This window comes from Cotesia glomerata, linkage group LG6 (assembly GCF_020080835.1).
Source record: "Cotesia glomerata isolate CgM1 linkage group LG6, MPM_Cglom_v2.3, whole genome shotgun sequence".
NCBI classification, from domain to species: domain Eukaryota; kingdom Metazoa; phylum Arthropoda; class Insecta; order Hymenoptera; family Braconidae; genus Cotesia; species Cotesia glomerata.
The window spans coordinates 17227094-17251804 of NC_058163.1; the positions used below are offsets into that span (position 1 = coordinate 17227094).

General features: G+C 28.6%; 1 protein-coding gene across 4 annotated transcripts in view; it reads right to left on the reverse strand.

Annotated features, from left to right (window-relative positions):
- Window positions 1-24711, reverse strand: part of LOC123267765 — a 165170-nt gene that overhangs the window by 61313 nt on the left and 79146 nt on the right. For 3 of the 4 annotated variants that reach the window (XM_044732605.1, XM_044732603.1, XM_044732602.1), the window contains exon 4: window positions 12189-12323. The exons of the other annotated variant lie outside the window; for it this stretch is intronic. In XM_044732605.1, the coding sequence (XP_044588540.1) occupies window positions 12189-12323 (135 nt within the window). The remainder of the gene's footprint in view (window positions 1-12188; window positions 12324-24711) is intronic. 4 annotated transcript variants of the gene reach the window in all.

Genomic DNA, 24711 nt, shown 5'->3' on the forward strand with positions numbered 1-24711 from the left:
GTTGTATGTACTTGTGGTATTTTTTTCCCTTTTAATCGCCATGATGTCACCTACTAAATACACAGACACATACACGTGAGCACCTCTCAGAAGACCTTGAGCTCGTGACATCATCCTACCAAACGATCGTACACTCAATAACACACTCTAGTTTCATCTGGTGCGCATTTTCGGTAATACGTATTAGTATCAAAATATTAATACAACGTGTATAAGTAATTTTATCATTTTCGTAAACTAGAGTTATTTTCCTAGATACCAATATACGTGATTGTTTATTTGTTTAGATTTAATACTCGATATATATATATATATATATATATATATAGAATAAATAAACTAATATTGCTGTAACCTAGATTTTTTAATAGCGATTATTCGAGAAAAATATTTATTTGTCACTATGAAGGGAAGCAGTTTTCCGCGAATAATAATATCGATCACTTTCATTTTTTATCACTCTCTTTTTCCTTCTAGGTTTCTTCAAGTACTCGGTACACGGGTTACTTTTACGACATCAGGCGTCACTAAGTCTACTTGCTTGTTTAGGTTTATATTTTATTCTTGTTTTATATTATTATATTCCTTTTTCTTTTAAAATCACGAAATAAAGTATGTCCCTGATTAAAAAACAGTATTGAGAAAAAGAAAAAAGTATTGAAAAGTATTGGTTTTCTAGCCAATCCAATACTTTTCAATACTTTTTTCTTTGTCTCAATAGTTTTTAATTCAGGGGTATTAATTCTATGCACACATCTATCCTTAAGGTAGTACCCTCGCCAGAGTCGTTTTTTTAGGATTTTTTTTAAACTTTGGCAGATTAATATTTATATAATTCTGCATCGATTGGCGCAATTTGAGAATTTTTGACCATCTAGTTTCCAAGATATTTAATTTCAAAGTTCGAGTTTTGAACGCTCTTATACATTACGGTATACGGGATATCGAAAAGTTTACCTACAAACATTTTTATATCTCAGAAACTTTTCTTAGGATCTTTTTAAAAAACTAGAGTAACGTTAACTAACAATTAAACAATTAAAAAAAAATAATAATTAATAATTACCACACAGTTTCAGAGATATTTATTAATAAGTAATGAAAAATTTACCAGACTTTAGCCGAGGAGGGGATACGTTAATAAAGCTGTGGCAACAGCGCAAGTTTTTTGAGCCGCGAAAGAAGTATGGGACGCGCATGCGCTGACGAATTTGAAAAGTTTAATTTACGTTAGGTGTAATATTATAGTTATTAATTTTATTTATTTAAAAAAAAAACAATGATTATTTTATGAAAATAAGTATTTTTTATGATACTAAAATTAGTAGACATTTTTAATTTTTTGATTTTTTTTTTAATAATTAAATTAGAAAAAAAAATTTTTTTTAAATTGCATTTCCAGTTTTTGAAGTTTTTTTCAAGTGAAATTTTTTTTTATTTTTTTGTCATCATTTTTTCAATAAAAAAAAATTCTAAAAATTTTTAAATGTCGGCTGAATTAATTTTCATTTTTTTTTATATTTACTAAAAATTCAAAAAGTTAACAATTTTAGTATAATAATATATATTAATCTTTCATAAGTTATAAAAATAATTTTCAGATGAAATAATAAAAAATACTTAAATTTAAAATCAGTTAATACATTAAGACAAACATTTAATTACTTATTTTTCTGAAAAAACAAAACAATATTGCCAATTATTTTTTTTCTATTTGTTATTTGTATAGTTATTTGCATATGTGCTAGAGATTTCTGTCGTTTTTCAAGGACTTTTTTTTATTAATCGTCTTTTATAAGTCAATTTTTCAGACATTGTAATTATATTTCCGAATAAATGTATGTAAATAAATAAATAAACGCATGTATCAAAACAGAGGTTAGTCTACAGCTAGTCCAAAACACTACAGTATAACTACTATAAAATATCTTAACGCTCACGCAGTGTTGCCAGACTTTTCAAACGATCAGTTTCTCGTTCGTGATTGGCTGAAATAAGTACATAAACAGCAAAAAGTTTTAGACTTGTCAATAATGACTATCCGGTTTGTGTACCGTACACTCTAGCATAAACTTTTGACGACGGAAGTCGCGAGGGTAATACCTTAATCCATTAAGAACGAAAAAAAAATTATTAAACTTTGCAGCTGTTAATTTATTTTTGTTAAAACGAAGTCGGGAATTTGAAATTAATATAATCGTAGTTTTATAACTTTTGGATAATTTTTTTGAAAATTGTTTGCATCTAGTTCTTATTTAGTATACTTAAAAAAATTACTTTTATATCCATATATTCTTTGGCTAGTTTAAGATAAACAATACTTCTAATAAAATATTTTTCTTCATACAATATAGAATGTATATTCAGATTAAAGAAATTTCTTAATTAAAATAAGTTTTTTTTTAATGAAAGTAAAATTATCCTATTAAGTTATAACTATCTATTAAGTTATAACAGGCGGGATAATTTTAGGGGAAGCAAAATGTTGATGCCAAAATTTTAAGAGTGAAAAATGAAAGAATAATGCAAAAAGTGTATCCATATTGAATAGGGTCATAAGACGACATCAAATCCGAATACGCCACTGTGAAAAAAGGAAATATATTAATGTACGTTTGTCGAGAAATTTGAATAAATTAAAAAATTTATTTTTGGTAATTCATTCCACTAGCTCTTACTCATGATTTTTTTAGCATACTCAAGGTACATGTTTTACCAGATGCATTTTCTTAAATTTTTTTTTTAATTTACCCAGATTATTATTAGTATATTGGGCACACTATAGTTTGCGTACAATAATTACCTTGACTAGTTTATTGATAGTTCCTAAAAAACATCAATGAGGTCAGGAATCTTCAAATTTTTTAGGGTGATCGTAAGTATAGCATTCTACTAAATATCATTTTTTCACAAAACTCTACTAACTGTACCTTCAATGCAAAAAATAGAAGTATTTTCATCCGACATGAAATGCCATTTTTGATTGCAATTATCTTACGAATAGTGTGTTCAATTGATTTGAAATTTTAGTAATATTTTAATTATAATATTCTTAAGAAGTATACAAAAATACAGAATTTGCCGACACTATACCCGTAGCATAACAACTCCCTTATTATTATAAACATTTTTCTCGATATTCAACTTTAAAAAGTTGAATAAACTTGACAAAATAACAATAATTGTTATAATCACAAAATTTTTTAGACCATAGTTTAAATCGATTAATGTTGATTGTACACGGAAAGAACAATAACCAACTGCACATACTCGTATAGTATACTCCGTGATATCTATAGTGAAAAAAAATTTCAGACTATAGTCAATATCCTTCAAAGTATATTAAATTATTTTTGGACTGTACTCAGTGAAGTCTTCGATTTAATCGATTAATTTTTCTGGTTATATCGTGTAAAATTTCACGGGATATAATCTGAAAAATTATTTCGTGTCAATTAAATTATACTCGGTTGAAATTTGGATTATGCCCACGGTGACTCCACCAATTTTTTTTCTAGCGCTTGCGCGTAAAGTGCTGTTTATAATTTGTGAGTTATAGTCAATCAGCATATTGGACATTAATTAAAATATAATCAGTGAATTATATGAGTGTGTGACTATTTATATATTTTGATATTTAAAAATATTTTTTTCTTAGCCTAACATTTTTAAGTTCGAAGAGTCTAAGAAAAGAAAAAAAAATTTTTTAACCCCAAATTATCAGAAAAATTGTGCTATAATGCTCCTCAAATGTTTTTAATGTATGTAATAATTATTTAAAACAATGGCCGCGTTCAAGTTTACTAAGTTCTTGGCAGATCTTAGCATATCTTGTAGCAACAACTTAAAGTAACTTTATTGTTTTTTTTTTAAATCTATAATAAAACAATGCAAGGTATATTTATTTAAGTGTGTCTAAATATTAATTTTTTGGTAGATAAAGTCAGCCCTACTCAGAACTTAGTAAACCTGCACGCAGCCAATATTTGACTAACCTAATATTTAAAATACATAATAGATATGATAATTCTAAGTGCGCAGGCGCTAGAAAAAAAATTGGCGGAGTCACCGTGGGCATAATCCAAATTTCAACCGAGTATAATTTAATTGACACGAAATAATTTTTCAGATTATATCCCGTGAAATTTTACGCGATATAACCAGAAAAATTAATCGATTAAATCGAAGACTTCACTGAGTACAGTCCAAAAATAATTTAGTATACTTTGAAGGATATTGACTATAGTCTGAAATTTTTTTTCACTATCGATATCACGGAGTATACTATACGAGTATGTGCAGTTGGTTATTGTTCTTTCCGTGGATAATTGACACATTTTACTTAAAAAATTTCTCATTTTATGATGCAATGGTATGTATTTGGATATCATGTAATAAACTATAAAATTTCTATAATCTACGACGCATATCTAATCGCATTTATTACGAATCCAACTATTTATTTTCTAAAATGTGAGTCCAAAATAATCATAAATGTATCAAGCATCCAATGAGTTTTTGATTAAACATATTAGATGTGATAACAAAAAAACGTTAAAAATACTCAGTTTAATGATACAGTTTTTAATAATAAGGATTTTTTAAATTTTTTAATTAAAGATATCTTGGAGTTAGTTTTAATACTATATGAATGCCACAACTATATAGAAGGAAGTAATACTGTAAATTAGCTTCACTTAACCATTAATTAGTCGTAAGTTACCTTGCATGAATGTCTTATCAAGTGAGTTGTTTAGTTTTAATTTATCAAATAGATATCAACATACCTATCAGTCAATTAGTGACTCTATATGATTCAAATTTTTTACCATCCAAGTTATCTCCATAATTTACCACTAAATTTAATATTTTGTACGTCATAGAATATTTTTAATTCTCTGATTTCTATTATCTTAAATAACTTCTTACTTAAAACATTATTTTAATTATGTTTTTGTATCATATTGATAAAAATTTTATATTATTTTTTCAAGGAATTACTATTCGAGGAAATCATTTTAATTTACTTATTATTAATCACTTTTGAAATTTGGATTTTGTCAAATTTAAACATTTCATAGTTCAAATATTACTAAACATTAATCCAATTTTTAAGTATTAATTGTTTAGAACTCTTAATTTTCTATTTGTATTAATTAAGACTTGAAACCTTTTTCCTCACACATTTTTTATTTAATAGTAGAACGCACTAAAGATTATGGCCATAAAAATGTTAATCGTTTTTTTTACTGTTAAAAACATGAAAAAAACTAATTGTTAAGATAAATTGCGAAGATTCTCTAGTGGTTAATATAAAATGGTTTTTATTTAAAAATTTTAGTTAAAAATAAAATGGTTTTTGATCGAAAAAAAAAAAAATTATAATGACTCAAACCATAATGCGAAAAATTAGTACACGGAAAAAATGAAACATGACTGGTTACTGTGCTACACAAGAATGAGCGAAAAGTATATAAAAAAAGTTCTTAGCACATTACTAGATCATGTGATAATAAGAATGAGTCGTTTTTACATATGACTGAGTATCTTTCAGCACAGTAACCATTCCTATGTTACACATTACATTGAAAACACGAGTGATTCTCATGTTCACAGTCGCTGTTAGCTTTTAGGACAATACAGATTCCCGTGAGCAGAAGAACCCTTACTATATAAAATAAGTATGAGTACTGCGTAAGCGTACGAACCAGTCACCTGACAAATGTTTCTCATTCTCGTGCAGCACAGTAACCATTCCTGTGCTAAATGAGAACTGTTGCTGTGGATCACATTGTAATAATAGTAAAAAAAACGACTTATTTCATTTGTAAATATTTGTAATATTAACTCATATTTTTTTATAATTATATTTATTATGATTTACAAATAGAAATCATAATATAATAAAATTAATTTATTATTATAAATAATAATAATAATTCTTTAATTTTTTAAAAATATATTAAGATTTAATACGGTTGTATGTTTCTGAATTGTCATCAGTGACTTAAAAAAAAAAAAATAAATAAAATTTATTTTGAATTTTGCATATAATGGATTAAATAGACCAGAAAAAAAGTGTATAAACTGATGTCAATTTTCAAACTGACATTTCAAAAATAGAAATGTCATAGTTGTATTATTTACATTTTCAGCAATCGAAAATAACTTTTCAATTTTTGTGGAAAAAAAAAAAACTTAAATATTTATCAACGTTCTTCAATATACATTTTTCACAATAGTACAATACAATAAGTTAAATTAATAGAAAGAATATAAATAAATAAACAAAAAATAGTTACATATTTAAACTTTTTTAAATTTTAAGGTTAGAATAAGCGGCAATTCATTTAGTTGGCTGTAGCCAGTCGTGTGATCTACAGCAACAGTTCTCATTTAGTACAGGAATGGTTACTGTGCTGCACGAGAATGAGAAACATTTGTCAGGTGACTGGTTCTTACGCTTGTGCAGTACTCATACTTATTTTATATAGTAAGGGTTCTTCTGCTCACAGGAATCTGTATTGTCCTAAAAGCTAACAGCGACTGTGAACATGAGAATTACTCGTGTTTTCAATGTAATATGTAACATAGGAATGGTTACTGTGCTGAAAGATACTCAGTCATATGTAAAAACGACTCATTCTTATTATCACATGATCTAGTAATGTGCTAAGAACTTTTTTTATATACTTTTCGCTCATTCTTGTGTAGCACAGTAACCAGTCGTGTTTCATTTTTTCTGTATACAGAATAGTAACACCTTGTTTATCGATTGTATCGGACACGGAAAGATCGTCGAAATGGGAGGATACTATAATAACGTGTGTCAAGATGGCGGGTAACCATAGAAACCCAGAGAAGCCGGCGTGATATCCAGTATAGTTATACAATCTCCAGACCTACAACAATTCTCATCCTCATGCTCTATTCATCCTTTCCGCAATTTTAACAGATTGTCCCTTTTATTGGAGACTTCATATTAACTAATGTCTGCCTACCATTAAGCTACATACATTATTACTATACTGTACGCATCTATTGTTTCACGATAAGCGACTAATGTAAGATATTAATCAGGACGAAAATGGAAAGTGAAATCGTATAACATCCAGTCATTTAAAATTTAAGTACCTGACTAATTGTTTCGTTTTAGTACTTAGACAATCAACTTACTTAAGAAAAAAAACAACTTTCATTTATTTAAGATTATTTTTTAGTTCAATTCCCGCATTTTTGTTGTTGTTTAATTTTCAACTTAACTGCCCTGAATAAAAAAAAGTATTGAGACAAAGAAAAAAGTATTGAAAAGTATTGGATTGACTAGAAAACCAATACTTTTCAATACTTTTTTCTTTGTCTCAATACTTTTTTTTATCAGGGTGGTTAAATTATAAATTAAATGTTAGCTCACTAGTGACCTTTGATTTAGTTTTGCCGTTTTTTTGGCATCATGGAATGCCGTGAGAGAAGCAGAGAAAGGGGAGAATTGTAAGAGTAGAGAAACCAGAAAGATTAAAAGTGTGAGCAGGTACTAAAATGAGGGTTATAATCTTCCTGAATAATATTTTCAATTTATTGTTGATTTTCAATCAATTATTCTGTAATTTTACTTAAAAAACAATATTTTTTGATTTTTTTTGGAGCAACAATTTTAAAGAATAATTTTTTATTTTTTAAATATAAAAATTCATAATTGTTAAAACCAAGATTTTACCTGCTGTATTAAAATAACTCCAATTTTCTTTTGTAAAAAAAAAAGTTTTATGACACTACAATATCTTTATTTGATAAAATATCAGTGTTATTTTATTCTCACACAAAACGAGTTTTGTCACAAATTATATACAATGTACATGAACCGGCATTGTCAGTTTAAATTAACAAGTTTTGTTTGTTGCTCAATTATCGATTCCCTTGAGCTAAAAAATAACGATAATATTGTATCGATATAATAAATAAGAAATATGCACAAAATTTGTTGAGGGCATTCAATTAAAAAAAATAATTTTTATAATAATTAGTTATTGATTATGTTAAATTTTCACTCTGGCAGAATAAAATTAATTTTTCAAAAAATTTATGTCGTTTAAAATCCGCACGGACTTAGACAAAATATTTTGGTGATTCTTAGTATATAATTATCTTTATTTTAATTATTTAAATTTAATGTCAAGCCGAAAACAGGCCCAGCACGACTGAAAATCTTCTGTCGGTAAATTCCACGGCAACTCCTCGCGTCACTACCACGCCTGCGTTCATGTTCCGATCATTCGTTTCCATTCGCTCGGAAACAAACGAATAAACCCGAACGTGTTTAACACATCAACGCATGCGTATTTTACGAGATTTTTATTTCAAATTTTATTTTTATAAAATTATTTCTGTATTTTATTTATGGGTTTGTTTTCTTTTAACAGTAATTTGTTGATAAATAATATAAAAAATTTTTCCCAATTTTTATTCTTACTCTAGTAGATAATTGTTTATTCTTTTATCATAGTTATTTTAATTTTAGTAATTACTTAAATCAATAAAGAATTAAATTATCGAGTGATAAGAGACTGTATGAAGAGACCACAGTATCGCCGTCAATTACTCTGGTGTTAGTACCAACATATACTACAGTATTTGTTTTCATCTGAACTAATAAGACACTGTGCAACAGTTGAACTTGTAAAAGTTGCACTGAGGAGTCTTATCTGAGAAGTAACTTAAGGAATTTCGAGCGTAACTAATGAGTCAAAATAATGTTAAAATTTTTTTTAAATTTTAGTCTTCCCAATATTCGTCAAAATTCTTTATTTTAATTTAAAATAATTTAAACAATTTAATAATTGATGATTTTTACTTATTTAATTAAGTAAAGTAATAAATTTACTTTCGTATTTATTACTTGCCGGAATAAATAAACAGATTTGACAATAGCGCGCTTGATTATACCCATAACAGAGACGTCGATGAGTGTGTGAGTTAAACATTTCTCTCTCTTTAACTATACTTCTATCCTTTTCTTTTTTCTCAGCTGTTGACGCGATGTTGTCAAATCTTTATTCAAATAAATGGCTGACGATAAACGAATTACAAACATAAAATTTGACTTTAAATATTTCAAAAATTATATCGGTAATGTATTATTACTAAATTGTTTTTATATTTTGCAATAATCCAAGTTTTTTGTGTATAGTTTGTTATTCGTTAAAGTTGGGAGGTTAATATTGAAATAAATAATTAAAGTCTCGACAAAAGTTTGTCCGCCATAAGAGCCCGTGTATAAGGACATAAAATATGTGATTTTTAAAATTTAATATCTATGTAACTAAACGGTGAATCTTTTTTAAATTTTGGGATTAGATAAATGACATATTTATTTATACGTATACTTAATTTCAAAAGTCAAAGTTGGAAATTATTTCTTACATTAGATTGGCTCGAACTTCCTTAACAAGATGAAAGTTTCTAAATGCAAAAATGTTTTATTTCTTTTTTTGTCATGAAATTATGATTTAATGAAAATTTTCTGAACGATCTTTTCAATAGATTTAGTAAAAAAACTTCAAACAATAACTGAACTTTATTAATAGATAAAAGTATTTAAAAATCACTTGAATTATTTGTTGAAATATAAAATGTTTATATTATTACTTTTAGAAAATGCGAATTTGTTAGATAAAAGGTTATGCCATCAGAATAAATGTTAAAAATTTATTTTGGGACAAATGAATCAGTTAAAAATGATCAAAAGATGTTTCTACTATTAATTATGCTACAAATAGACAAGCTGTGCAAAAATAAATCATCTTTCCTAAGATTGTCCTTAAAATTTTCCAAAATTATCCTAAAAATATCTCAAAATTGTTCTAAAAATGTCCAGAACATGTTTTAAGTATTAATTTTCAGACAAATAATTCAGCTGTGCAAAAACAAATCAAATCATTTTAAAAATTGTTCTAAAAATGTCCCTTATTGTGTCACGTTTTGATGCCCACACTTGAGATATTTTCGGATTAATTTCATTTTTTACATGGGAATGGTTAAATATTATATGGTGGTGGTCAATTGTTTAAAGCGGTTTTGACTAGTTTGTTGATTCTATAAGTTTGTTCCGTCATATTTTCGATTAAATTATTGAATATTGATCCAGCCATAGTAATATTATTTTTTAATGTATTTCAAAAGTACCTAAACTATCTATGTTATGATTAAAAATATCGAAAAATCATTAGCGCAAAATTCTCATTCATAATTTGTAATTCTCGACAGTCACTATATGACTGCAGGTTTCTAGTAACAAGAAACAAGGCATTATTTGTAGATGAAGGTCATCCTAAAAGTTTAGGTGACTATGTTTACTTATTTGCAAACTTTGAAAAAATGAAGTTATTCATTTGTAACAACCATAAGATATTTAATTCATCGGAATAATTTTAATTGACTTATTCAATAGCTGCTTTGTAAGATATTGCTAGACATACTGGTTTCGATAGAAATTACAATGGGCACCCACTTATTATTGATGAAAACAAATTATGATTTGCAATTATTTTGATCATAACGTTATATTATATGGGTGAAAAAATAGCTTAAAGATTTAAATTATTCAAGCATAAATTATGTCAGAAACTAAAAATATTTAGAAAGAAATTTGGCAACAAATAATAAGCGGCGATAATAAAATAAGGCGGAGAAAAGAAAGTATACTTATATATTTATACGTGCTCATCAAGCAAATTATAGCATTTTCATTTTAAAATTATTCAGCTGTAGATAATTTATAGCGCGAATACATTTTCACATTTTTTCTGTTGTTTCTAATTCTTTAATACTCAATTGATTCATCAATCAACAGAAATAAACAACGAGTAATGATAATAATGATTCCTTAATGATTTCTTTTTTTTTACTTTAAGTATTTTGATTAAAATATCAATAATAATAATAATAATAATAATAATAATAATAATAATAATAACGAGTGGAATGAAATCCACATGCAGGCTTTGAGAATTTTTAATATAGATCTAATTATAACATTTGTGATAGATGAACGACTTCGTAGGAATTTTTTTAGCTCATATCTTATTTGGTATTACACAGCAGCATATAAAGCCTTGGGGTTTGTAAACCATATTTGCCAAGTCTTTTTTTTAATAAGTCGAGGCTACTGCACATTTTTAATTTATGTAATTTAATTGACTGTTCCACTTTCTATCGACATCTTCAATAGTAGAATTTAAAGAAAATTTCTAACTTATTGATGATTTTTTGTGAATTATTTTTGTAGTAAAATGAGTTGAAATATTATGTAAAGGCGAAGTAAAACAGACACTAAAACAATTCAATTTTTTTTTTTATAATACCTCAAGCTTACATTACGCCAGAAATGATGTTGAAATTGTAAAAAATGTTGAAAAAAATAATCAAATTGAAAATAGACATTCTGTTCGAATAAATGATTACACAAAATTACAAAATTTGTAATCTACAAGATTACAAAAAATTATAGTATCCTACTCCATACAACAGAAAATTAAAAAATAATAACTATATAATAAATTAATGATTTGTTTGCATATTGAAATTCAATTAAACATAACAAAATTAACAACTGGAGAAGAAATGATACCTTTAAAAATTTGAGGGTAGCTCAGTAGCATTTATATATTTAAGAAACTAAAATTAAGTAAAAATATACATACATGTAGACGAAAGTAGACTCGTTAATGTATTTACTCTTAGTCAACTTACCCACATTTTCTGACAATCATGTCATCAGACCCTAAATCTCATGATTACAATCATTACCACGTTTGATTCTATTGATAAATCGTAGTGCTCGTGTCTTGAATGCATACACATTGCTTAAATGCCGGGCTTTTATCGTTTTATGCATAACAATTTGACTCTCCCCTCATTTATATCTTCTATAAATATGTACACGCTTTTTTAAAAGTGCGTTAATATATAAACGGGTTAAATATGAATAATAGAAAACCTAGCAAAAAGCTTTAATACCCACAGCAAAATAAAATAATATTATACGGTTTAATAATAAATTAAAAATAAAATGATTCGTATGTTATTCACTATAATTAAATTCAAGAATTTGATATGTCAATAATATTACCGACCATGCACGTGCATTAACGGAAATAAGAGATAATTAAACGAAAATAGTTTAAACTTACTCAGTATCTGGAACTGGACCAATCGAAACCCGACTGTTATGTTCAATAAAATTATTAAGCTCTGGTTCTTCTTGGACTGGAGTTTCGTAAACTAACGTTTCGACCATCGAGCCTTTACTCGATCCAAAAGAAACTCTGAAATTTAGCAGTTAAAAACAATTATTATTTAAATATTCAAATTATTTCACTACCTAACATTTTACTAAAAATAAGATACATTTTTTACACTGAAATTTTTTGAAATATCAATGATTAAAAAACAGTTCTGCAATATATGAATTATCGATGCAGTACCAAGGATTAAGTTCCATTGAAAGATAACAGGTGGCGCGCTACGCGAGAATCGCTGCGGGAAATTCGACTGACAGAATGAGTAGCGAAAAGTTACGTGTTCTGTCGCTTTCAGTTTAAATGTATTTCACATTCATATTACAGATTACCTATTTATTGTTATGATGAAAAGGAAAAAAAGGATATATGTATCACCACTCCAGACTTTAATTTGATGATGCAATGATTATAAACTTGTACTAGGTAGACATACGACTGACTATGACTGGATTTTCTGTATTGCATATGTTTATTTTCATCTCACACCCTCACATTATATGTATATGTTTATACATAAGCAAATGACAACTGCGCAACAGATCTAGAGATCGTAATTGCTGGCACATGTGTTGTATAGAAGTAAAGAATTAAAGATCAACTATTAACCCTTCGTTGGTCGCGCTTCACTGCCCGCCTTCATTGGTCGCGTGGTTAGGGAATCGCCGCAATGTTAATTTTCTTACAGTGTTGCCAAGTATACTTTTAAGTAAGCGCGGTAAAATTTGAGTTGGTATGAAATAAAAATTAATTTGTTCCGAAAAATTATTTTCAAAAAATTGCTTTTTTTATTTATTAAAAATTTCTACATGTCAATTTTTTGACTCAATTTATTTATTAAAAGAATTCTTAAAATTATCAAATATCTGCTAAATCAATTTTAATTAAATTATTTAATATTTAATTGTAATGTAGTATCGTGACTTTAATTTTAATCATAAACGTTATATTCAAATATTTTATCAGAGAAAAAAATACGTACCGGTTTAATGCTTTGATGAGTAAAGTATTAAATACTTTTGTAGTCACAGTAGTAATATTATTATTCTTGTGATCCAATCCACGTAATGATATTTATTTATTTATATTTATATTTATATTTATTTATTTATATTTTTATTTTTATATTAAAATTACTTACAATAACATTGCACAAATAAATTAAATAAATAACTTTATGGGACATGCGCATAACAACTATAACAGCTGATGACGGCCATATTGTTTTTATTTATTCAAGTTTCATATAATTGGCAATGCTGCGAATAAAATTTCATGGTCGGGTTTGGTCGCGCTTACGGGGAATCGCCGCGATTCCATGTTCTTACGACATTTATTATTTAATATCTAATTAATAAAAATACCTACAACTTTAAAAACTGTTTAGGTGCATGCTAAATGAATTGAAGAAGGAATAGCTAAATTTTTTAAGGCTGGAAAAAATTATTTTTTTTTTTATAACGAATTGAAAAAAAAAAGCGGGGAATCGCTCATAGCGCGACCAACGAAGGGTTAACTTCATGAGCCACTGTACTTAATATTAATACATGATTTGAATTAGGTGTGAATTGACGTTTAATATCTTGCGCAAATATTACATGATAATTTTATTATTATAAAGTTAACTCACATGTACAATGTCAAGGTTAGTTTGTCATTTCAAACTCCATAGCAGAATAGTCTGCTGTATCAGTTAACTGTTGTCAAAATTCCTTTATTTTTAGAAAATTATAGAGTAAATTTATAAAAATATTGGCCTAAATTTTGTTGACTAAGTACATAATTGAGAAGAAGATTCATTGCATCTGGTTAATTTCGAATAATGTTTCGAGTTAAAATGCTAAAAGCAATTTTTGTATGTGTAATATGACGCATAGGTCGTAGGTATAAGTGTAAGAAACCTGATCAAAGATAATATCTCACTTACTTCTATGTGTAATATAAATTACAATACGTATATAAGTTAACAGTTAAGTAAGTAGGCGAGTGGTGTATAAACATGCGTCTTAAACGCCATACCCAATACCAACTAAACTCCTACACTTAGTTATCTACCAGTATCGCATCTTCTATAGAATTAAATAAGATAGATAAAAATTAAAAAGTCGATAAAGTTAACTTTCTACAGCGCAGAATTTTTTTTCATACCTTCATTCATCCTCTTTATATTTTGCAATCATAAATACACAGTAGAGTGTATCAAAAAAATCGAATATTTTTAACTTCCCGCTAAGAAAATCGAAGATTTTCAAAAATCGGGAAGTTATTGTTTTCAGCCCGTTTTACAAAAATAGAGTTTTCATCAGATTTCGACGTTTGAAGGTCACAGGAAGCTTCCCTGACTATCCCCACGAGGTTGTCACTATGTCTGTGTGTGTGTGTGTGTGTGTGTGTGTGTGTGTGTGTGTGTGTGTGTGTGTGTGTGTGTGTGTGTGTGTGTGTGTGTGTGACTCGCTTATAACTTTTGAACGACTGAACCGATCGGAACGTACTAAACGGCGTTCTAAAGAGTTCCCTCAAACTTAGATTTCCTGAGAATTTGAACCGATTCGGACCGATAGATTTTGAGAAATTTTGAAAAATCTCAAAAAAAAATAAGAAAAAAATCATTTTTGAAAGTGGTTTTTTTGGAATATCTTTTAAACGGCTCTATCGATCAACTTCAAAAACTAATCCGCCCTTAAGCTTGAAAAACCACGCCGATCGTCGCTAATCCGGTCAAAATCGGTTGATTTGTTCGAGAAATATCGTGAACGAAAGAAAACCGAAAAAAGTGTTTTTTTGACATAACTTCGTCATTTCTTCTCGGATCGTTTTTGATGATATAAAATAATTTCAGAGCTTAAAAAACCGCGTCGATCGCCGCCAAAAACGTGGAAATCGGTTGATTGGTTCGAGAGATATCCTCGATAAAATATTTGGAAACAATTGTTTTTTTAACATAACTCCGACAATTTTTCGAATAACTTTTAAACGGCTGCACTGATCGATTTTAAAAACTAATCAGCTATTAGCATGAAAAAATTACGTCGATCGCCGTCAAGCCAGTCAAAATTGGTCAATTCGTTCAAGAAATATCATGAACGAAAGAAAACCAAAAAAAGTGTTTTTTTGGAATTACTCCAAATTTCCTAGTTTTGTCAATTCAAACTTGAAGATTCGTCACTGAAAAAATTGTGTCAACTACTGCCAACCGCGTGAAAATCGGTTGATTTATTTAAAAGTTAGTGCGGTTTGAAAATTTAAAAAATATTGTTCTATGATATTTCTATCAGACTTTTAAGCTCAAAGAGCTCAAACTAACACATAAATTGTATTTTTGAGCTCGAAGAGCTCAAAAACGTCATTAGTGCAGTTTCATGCACCTACACGGTGAGAAATTTCCATTATTTTTTATTCTGCATGGATTTTAGATATTACAATGGTGCATATTACTAGTGAACCTTATTGACTCAGAATAAAATTTTACAATGGCCCATAGTAATTTCCGAAACAAATGAAATCAGACATAGTAAATGGTAGAAATTGAAATGTACCATAGTAAAATGAAATATGCAATAATTTAAATTTCCGAATGTACTATAGCAAAAAAAATAAGAAAACGTTTGTAAAAAATAAAAAATTTTAGAGTAAAAAATGTTTTTAGCAATCAAAAAAATATCAAACCAAACAAGATTTTGTTTGTGTGCAATAATTTTAAAAATATTTTTTAAAATATAGTTTTTTTTATTTTTTTTTTTTCATTTTTAACAATGAACGTAGGATTTATTTTGGCAGTTAATTTTATTCTGAATAATTATAAACACAATATATAACTTTTAAATTATTTTTTATTATTATTAGAAGTGTCAGTTGCAGGTTAACCATCAAATGTTTGTTTTCATTTTAATTTTTCACGGTAAATTATTAAATATTTTATTATTTATGAATCTTACAAATTTTCATTAACTATTCATGTGTTGATGGATTTATAAACTAATATTTATTTAAAACTTAATGTTTATTGCAATTTTCATAACACCGTTAACCACTACCGATAGTGTCTGTACACTTATGTTGACAAAACAAAGCAGCACGAAAAAATGAAAGAGCGCGCGTCGCGACTGACGCGCATACGTTTACTATGGGACATTTGAAAATTTCATAGTCACAATTTTAAATTTAAACCGAGTACACGTGACTAAATGTGAAACTTTTTTATAAATTTTTATTGTCAACTGAGCAACAGAAATTTTACTATGGAACTATAATGAAAAGTTTTAAGCACACTAACAGTTTTTGTTCTGTCAATTTACGAAAATTTTTTATATATGTTTATGTAACAGTTGCATGGTCAAATTTACTATGGTCCCTAGTAAATATTGATTGGTACAATATGATATTCTTAAATTTTTATGGTAATATTTTGAATTGAGTCATTAAGGTTCAGTCTTATTATGTATGCATAGTAAATTTCTACAGAAATTTCTCACCGTGTAGGTATGGAATTAGCGGGAAGTTGCACGGATGGCCTTCAGGGTCTACCGTTTTTCTAATTTTTTTTTTTTCAACGAACATCGAGAAATCGTCAGAGTATCTCTAAAAAAAGATCCTCTAAAAATATGAGCTCTTAATATTAATATTTACAGGTGGCGTCAAGTAATTTCTATTTCCTATTTAAATAACATAGAAAAATATTCTTTTAAAGTTTGGAATGCTGTTACGTGACAACGAGCTATTTTATAGATAAAACTAAACCTTTTTCTTATGAGCAATTAAATGCTCTACAAAAAAGGTTTGATTGAAGTTTTGCGTAAGTCAAGCCGTTTAAAAGATATCGAGCCTCAAACTTCAGACTGTTAAAAATTAATGTTTGTTTTCGTCTTAAACACAAGAAAATCAATTTATATGTATTAAAAACACATTATTATTAACTTTTGAATAATAATATGCATATATTTAATAGAATGCATGTCCAAAATTCTTAATAATTTGACAAATGCTAATTTTTATTAATTATTAACCAAAAATATTTACTTATGGGTCATTCCATGTCAAATCAAACAATAGTTGAAAACAAACCCTTTCGATTTTGACAAATTTTGGTCAGAAGTTTTCTTTTATCATTTAACGAAGTTCTGTAAAAAGAAAAAAAAAATTTTTTTTCAAAAGATATGCAAATTCGAAAAAGTTTGGAAAATCCAAATGAGCATGCCTCAAGCGCTCATGTCATACATAAATTATTTAGATCATAACAAAAATTATTCATTTTTAATTTGAATTTTCCTGCGAGTAGTATTATCCCCTCTGTATAGGTCGAAATAAAGAAAAATTTTAACAGATGATAAAACAGTTAGTAATTATACCATCATGTATGTATAGTTTCTGCTTGTTTATAGTTCCCAGATAGCCATCGTGATAGTAACTTGCTAGAATTGGTAGTTAAATTGACGGCAAATGTAGAGTACAAAGTGTGGGTAAATTGGCAGTAAATTTCCGGGGAACTTGAGTAAGGTCAAAGCCCCAATAAATGATCATGTACCAGTATATGATCACTCCATGTATTTGTATACCTATATTTGTGAATATAGATATACAAATACATGGAGTGATCATATACTGGTACGTGATCATCTATTGGGGCTTTTACCTTACAACTTGAATACAAAAGTTTACCTGGCCTTTATTGCCGTTAAGTTGTACGTAAGTTACCTTCTACATTACCTACAAGTTTTGCTGTCAAATTAACTACCAATGGCGACAGTAGATTTCCGTCAAATTGTAAATGTCACTCAGCAAAAACTTGCCGTTAACTTAACGTTAAATTGACTGCAATGGCTGATTGGTAAATTTTTGTCGAGTAACTCTGGCTATCTGGGTTATTTCAATTCTGTTTATGAAAAATAATATATATGGCTGCCGAAATCGCAGAAAAAGTCACTGAACTGACAATCGAAAAAAATTAACTGTACCGAAACGGAATTATTTTGACACGCAATTTTCACACGGGTTTTGATAAACTTCTCGGAATAAAACAAAAAAAAAATTAGAAAAACGGTTGACCCTGAAGGCCATCCCTGCAACTTCCCACTAATTCCATACCTAGGCGCTTAAAATTGCACTTATGACGTTTTCGAGCTCAAAAATACAATTAATGTGTTATTTTGAGCTCTCCGAGCTCAAAGAGATAGCTTTGCTACGCTTTTGAGCTCTTCGAGCTCAAAAGTCTTATCAAAATTCGATGAAACACGATTTTTCTAATTTTCAAACTGCTGTAACTTTTTAATAAATCAACTGATTTTCACGCGGTAGGCAGCGATCGATGTGGTTTTTTGAGTTTTATAAATGATTGTCAACAAAAAAATTGATCTGATAAAAAATTTAGGAGTTATTACAAAAAAACACTTTTTTTGATTTTTTTTTCGACAACGATATCTCACGAACGAACTTTTGAAGTTGATCGGTTCAGCCAATTCGGAAATATTTAAAAAAAATGAAAAAAAAAAAAAACAACTTTCTTTGTCACTTTTTTTGCAATTTCTCGAAATCTACTGGTCCGAATCGGTTCCAACTCACAGGAAATCTAAGTTTGACGAAGCTCTTTCGAATGACACCAACCGCGATGAAATCGGTCAAGCCGTTCAAAAGTTACGAGACGTTTACACACACACACACACACACACACACACACACACACACACACACACACACACACACACGCGCACACGCACATACATACATACATACAGACGTACGGACATCATCGTGAAAATAGTCAGGAAAGCTTCCTAGGACCTCGAAACGTCGAGATCCGATGAAAACTCGGTTTTCGAAAAACGGGGTAAAACCAATAACTTCCCGATTTTTGAAAATTTTCAATTTTCTTAGCGGGAAGTTAAAAATTAAATCGTGAAAGTGATTTTTGACAAAGTTGTGGTGTTATCAAGCCCATAGCTCCCGTGAATACCACGCTCTTATCCATTTAATTCATCAGAAAAACGAGTTTTTTCTGAGAAATCTTATTTAATCGATAAGAAAATTTTTTTAACGTGTTCTCTAGTTACTATTTATTTCAATACGCTTTTTATCCATAATTTTTTTCGTTTAAATTATGAAAATCACGTTTTAATTGAAATCACGATTTTTAGGCGAGTGTAGAGCATACCTGCGCGCTTCGCGCTTAAGGCATGCAATTTTCCAATTTTTCCAGTTTTTCAATTTTGATTTTGTAATATCTCGAACGCTATTATTGATACAGGAATAGACTTTCGTTTGTTTGATAGGGGACACTTGGAGCTATTGAAAAAAAAATTTTTGGAAAAAAATTTTGAAAAATGTCAAATTTGTCGAATTTTGAATTTTTGAACATCGTCGAAAATGATAATCGACATCAAAATTTTGGCTCAATTTTTTTTGTATAATACGTTGTACTAGTCTTAGAAGATCCTGAAATTTTTATAACTTTTTTTTTTTTTAAATGTGAATTTTTGAGTTCAAATAAATTTTTTTTTTTTGCTATTTCTAAATGAGGTTCAGGTATGCGAATATATTGTATTGTAATTTTGAGCATTAAAAAATTAAATACACGACCTGGAATTATTAAATAATAAATTGGTTTCAACTCCTTTTTTTTTCTTTTTCAATAGCCCCAAGTGTTCCCTATCAAACAAACGAAAGTCTATTCCTGTATCTATAATAGCGTTCGAGATATTACAAAATCAAAATTGAAAAACTGGAAAAATTGGAAAATTTCGAATTTGCATATCTTTTGAAAAAAAAATTTTTTTTTTTCCTTTTACAGAACTTCGTTGTATGATAAAAGAAAACTTCTGACCAAAATTTGTCCAAATCGAAAGGGTTTGTTTTCAACTATTGTTTGATTTGACATGGAATGACCCATAAGTAAATATTTTTCGTTAATACACGGAAAAAAGTAAACTGTAATAAATAATAGTCAAGTTGTAATAAGTAATGATCAACTTATAAAAATTACCATTTCAAACAGTAAAATCGTGATTTTATTAGTCACTATGTAATATTTATCATTTAAACGCTACAATTTATTGTTTACACGCTAAAAAATACTATTTCAAACAGTAATATTCGCTATGTGAAAGTCGAAAATGTTAAAGTATAATAATTTCAAAGTATAAGAACTTTGACTTTGATATTTATCATTTCGTACGTAAAAAATGATCGTATGATATGTAAAAAATATAAACTACAGTTAGTAAATTTCTAGACAAGCAACGTCAATATTTACAAAGTAAAATGGTAAATTTTAAACGCAACGCTAAAAATGAAGCTGTAATTATTGATGTTCTTGGACGGGTAAAATATGAATTTTTACTGTTTCAAACGTTAAATTTTCTGAGTGTGGGACCTTCCCCTTCTCCTCATTTGTAAAGTTAATGCTCTTGGAGAGCATTAGTATGTACTATCTTTTTCGCCAATGCGCATGACTTTTTTAACACGTGTTGGACAGCGCCGACAACAATTTTAATGAAAAAAATTTTTAAAATAAATATTAATAAGTTTACAAAATAAGATCATATATTTCATAACTGGTCTCTAAATTGATTGTAAAACGTGAAACTTCTCATTTTCAACGTATACTCGGCACGAGACACTAACACTGTCAAGATAGCCAGTAATACGTGATTAATGAAACTCCTAACAAAAAAGTTTCCCCAACGTTCGTATAGCGTTGCGGTTAGGTGATAGTCTCGCGTGCGTTAGGGATACTATTCGAATCTCGGTTAGGGCAATATTTTTCTGAATTTATTTTTAAGGCAAGCGTAAAACTTCATCAAAATGAATGAATGAGAATGTGATTGAAACTTTATCCCTCCTCCAGCTCCTTTAAAAAACTCCAAAAATAAAAAAAATAAAATATAAATGAAACAAAAAAAAAAAACGAAAAAAAACAAGATAAAGACAAAATGAAAAAAAAATTTTTTGTCAATAGTTTTTTTTTATTGTTAATTTTTTTGTTAATCCTGATAGCAAATTTAATAAATTATATCCGAAAATAATATTTAAAACTATAAAATTTAAATAATCAGGGTTGTTATTTACTATTATTATTGTTAAAAATTACTTGGCTTGATATTATAAAATACATATTAAAATGGCGATTTTTACTGTTTGAAACTGTAAAATTTATAAAACCACTGTTGTTATTTACTATGATCATAGTCACAAGTTACTCGGTATGATAGTATAGACTACACATTGAAACGGCAATTTTTAGTGTTTGAAACTATAATTTTTCAACATGCGAGAGTCGTTATTTACTATAGTGACAGCTACTAATCACTTATTTTCGATATTAAATTATAAATTGTGGCTTTTATACTTTCTACATTAAGTTTTGTAATATTTACATTTTTGCCACCCCAATGTCCGCTGTACAGTTTGAAACTGTAAAAAGTAACCGGAGTCCGAGTGAATATTACAGTTTACTTTTTTCCGTGTAATTAATAAAAATTAGCATTTGTCAAATTATTAAGAATTTTGGACAAGCATTCTATTAAATATATGCATATTATTAGTCTAAAGTTAATAATAATGGGTTTTTAATACATATAAACTGATTTTCTTGTGTTTAAGACGAAAACAAACCGTAATTTTTAAATTTTTAACAGTCTGAAGTTTGAGGCTCGATATCTTTTAAACGGCTTGACTTACGCAAAATTTCTATCAGAACTTTTTTGTAGACTATTTAATTGCCTATAAGAAAAAGGTTTAGTTTTATCTATAAAGTAGCTCGTTGTCACGTAACAGAATTCCAAACTTTAAAAAAATATTCTTCTATGTTATTTAAATGGGAAATAGAAATAACTTGACGCCACCTCTAAATATTAATATTACGAGCTCATATTTTCAGAGGATCTTTTTCTAGAGATACTCTGACGATTTCTCAATGTTCGTTGAAAAAAAAAAAATATTCGATTTTTTTGATACACTCCAATACACAGAGATAGAATTTATTTATTGAGAAAAGGGAATATTTTTTTTTCTGCTTGTGAATGTTCATGAAAAATTAAAGGTGGGTTATAATTTTTGTTTTAGTATTTCTGAAGTGATATAAAAAAATATAATATAAAATTTTTTAAACTAGGTATTTAAACATGTTTTCGGAATGGGTATTTTGGTTTGTGGGTTTTTTGTGATAAGTATTTTACTATGCAAATACAATGAAAATTGTATCGATGCAATGATATATCTTATAAGAATGTAGACTAAAAAAATAAAGCTAAATCTGCTAATTATAATTGATATCAACGAAATACAATAATTTAAACTATTAATTTGATAACTAAATCATTTAAAAAATGATTAAAGATGTTTCTTATAACTACGTAATACAGATAACTAAAACCAGAACGTTGTTATTAAAATAGATCTTATAATACGCATTTAACTATTTGGCAACGAAATGTAATTTTCAACAATAAATATTTATCTATATATCAAGCATACATTTAGCAATTCATCATAGTCTCATTTTTCAGATGATCATCATGACAAATTAATAAAATAAACTGGGTCCATTTATCAAAAACCAGATGTACTTTGTAATGAGAATATTTAAATGGTAATATATATACTTTATAAATGGTATAAATTAATCTATATTAGTGACCTTGATCTGACAATTTGAAGAGTAATCGTACAAGAAATATTCTCAACAGGAAACAGGTTCTGCATTCTGAACAACGTGGTGAAAAAAAACCAAGTTGAAATATAATAATTGGCTGGTATGAAAGAAGACAAAAAATAAAAGGATGAAAAATTTTATTTCTCCTCTAGGGTGTACTGACAGATAATTGGATGGTACTCTAAATAGCAACATAATATTACTACTAGTACTTGTACGTGAAGTTTACTACCATAAACCACACCTACTACCTCTGTAAGGAAAGATTATTCAGACGTGATAGTTGAGGACTAGAAATCTTCTTTAAAATTAGAGGATGTCTACACTTCTAAACGTTGTACTATCAGTATCTCTATTTTTGTCTTTTTCAACTTCCTGCTAAAAAAATCGAAAATTTAAAAAAATCGGGAAGTTATTGGTTTTACCCCGTTTTTCGAAAACCGAAATTTTATCAGATCTCGACGTTTCGAGGTCCTACACGGAAAGATTAGAACCCGACTGGTTCGTGTTTTGCACCAGACTCAGTCGTGTGCGGCGCCAGAGTGGTTATTATGCACGGATTCTGGTGCAGCACCCGACTGAGTCTGGTGCAGAATACGAGTGAGTCATGTGCGCACACGACTCTTTCTGGTGCGCACACAACTCATTCTGGTGTAAACTAATTTTTCTTCCATTTTTTTTGCACACGACTGAGTCTGGTGCAGAATACGAACCAGTCAGGTTCTAATCTTTCCGTGTAGGAAGATTCCCTGACTATTCCCGCGATGGTATGTGTGTGTGTGTGTGTGTGTGTGTGTGTGTGTGTGTGTGTGTGTGTGTGTGTGTGTGTGTGTGTGGATGTTCGTAAACCTCTCATACTTTTGAACGCACTGTAAATCCAAGTGTTTTAACAAAACACACATAAAGTGTTTTGTTCCTATCTTGAAGCATTGTAGTCACTTTTAAAACACTTCCACGTGTTTTAATTTCCTATGTTAAATGCCCATTTGTAGTCACTTTTAAAACACTTGGATTTACAGTGCGGCTTGACCGATTTAATTGCAGTTGGTGACATTCGAAAGGGTTTGACTGAACTTAGATTTTGAATATAATTTGGACCGATTCGGACCGGTAGATTTTGAGAAATCTTAAAAAAACTACAAAAAAAATTTTTTTTTAATCTGATTTTTTTTGAGTAACTTTTAAATGGCTTGACCGATCAATTCCAAAAACTAATTAGCTCTTAACATCGAAAAACCACGTCGATTGCTACCAAGCCGGTCAAAATCGGTTGATTCGTTCGTGAATTAGCGTTGATGAAAAAAAGTGTTTTTTTCGAATTACACCGAAATTGTCGGTCTGACCAATTTGTGTTTAAAAGTATATCATAGAATTTGAAAAACTGCGTCGAATGCCGCCAACCGCGTGAAAATCGGTTTATTCATTCAAAAGTTGTTGCGGTTTGAAAATTCAAAAAATAGTGTTTTATTAAACTTCTATCAGACTTTTGAGCTCGGAGAACTTAAAATTATACGAAAATTAAATTTTTGATATAACTCAAAAACGTAACAAGTGAAATTTTGAGCGCATAATTATGAAAGTAGCGGGAAGTTACGGGGATGGCCTTCAGGGTCAACCGTTTTCCTAATTTCCCGAGTAAAAACAGAATTCCGCCGCACCACCGCTACACGGCTTTTTAAGCGCCGCACTACAGCCGTGACAATTTTGATTATTTTACAAGTGCCGCACCCCCGCCGTGACAAGTAAAGTATTTATCTATTCGCCGCACTACCG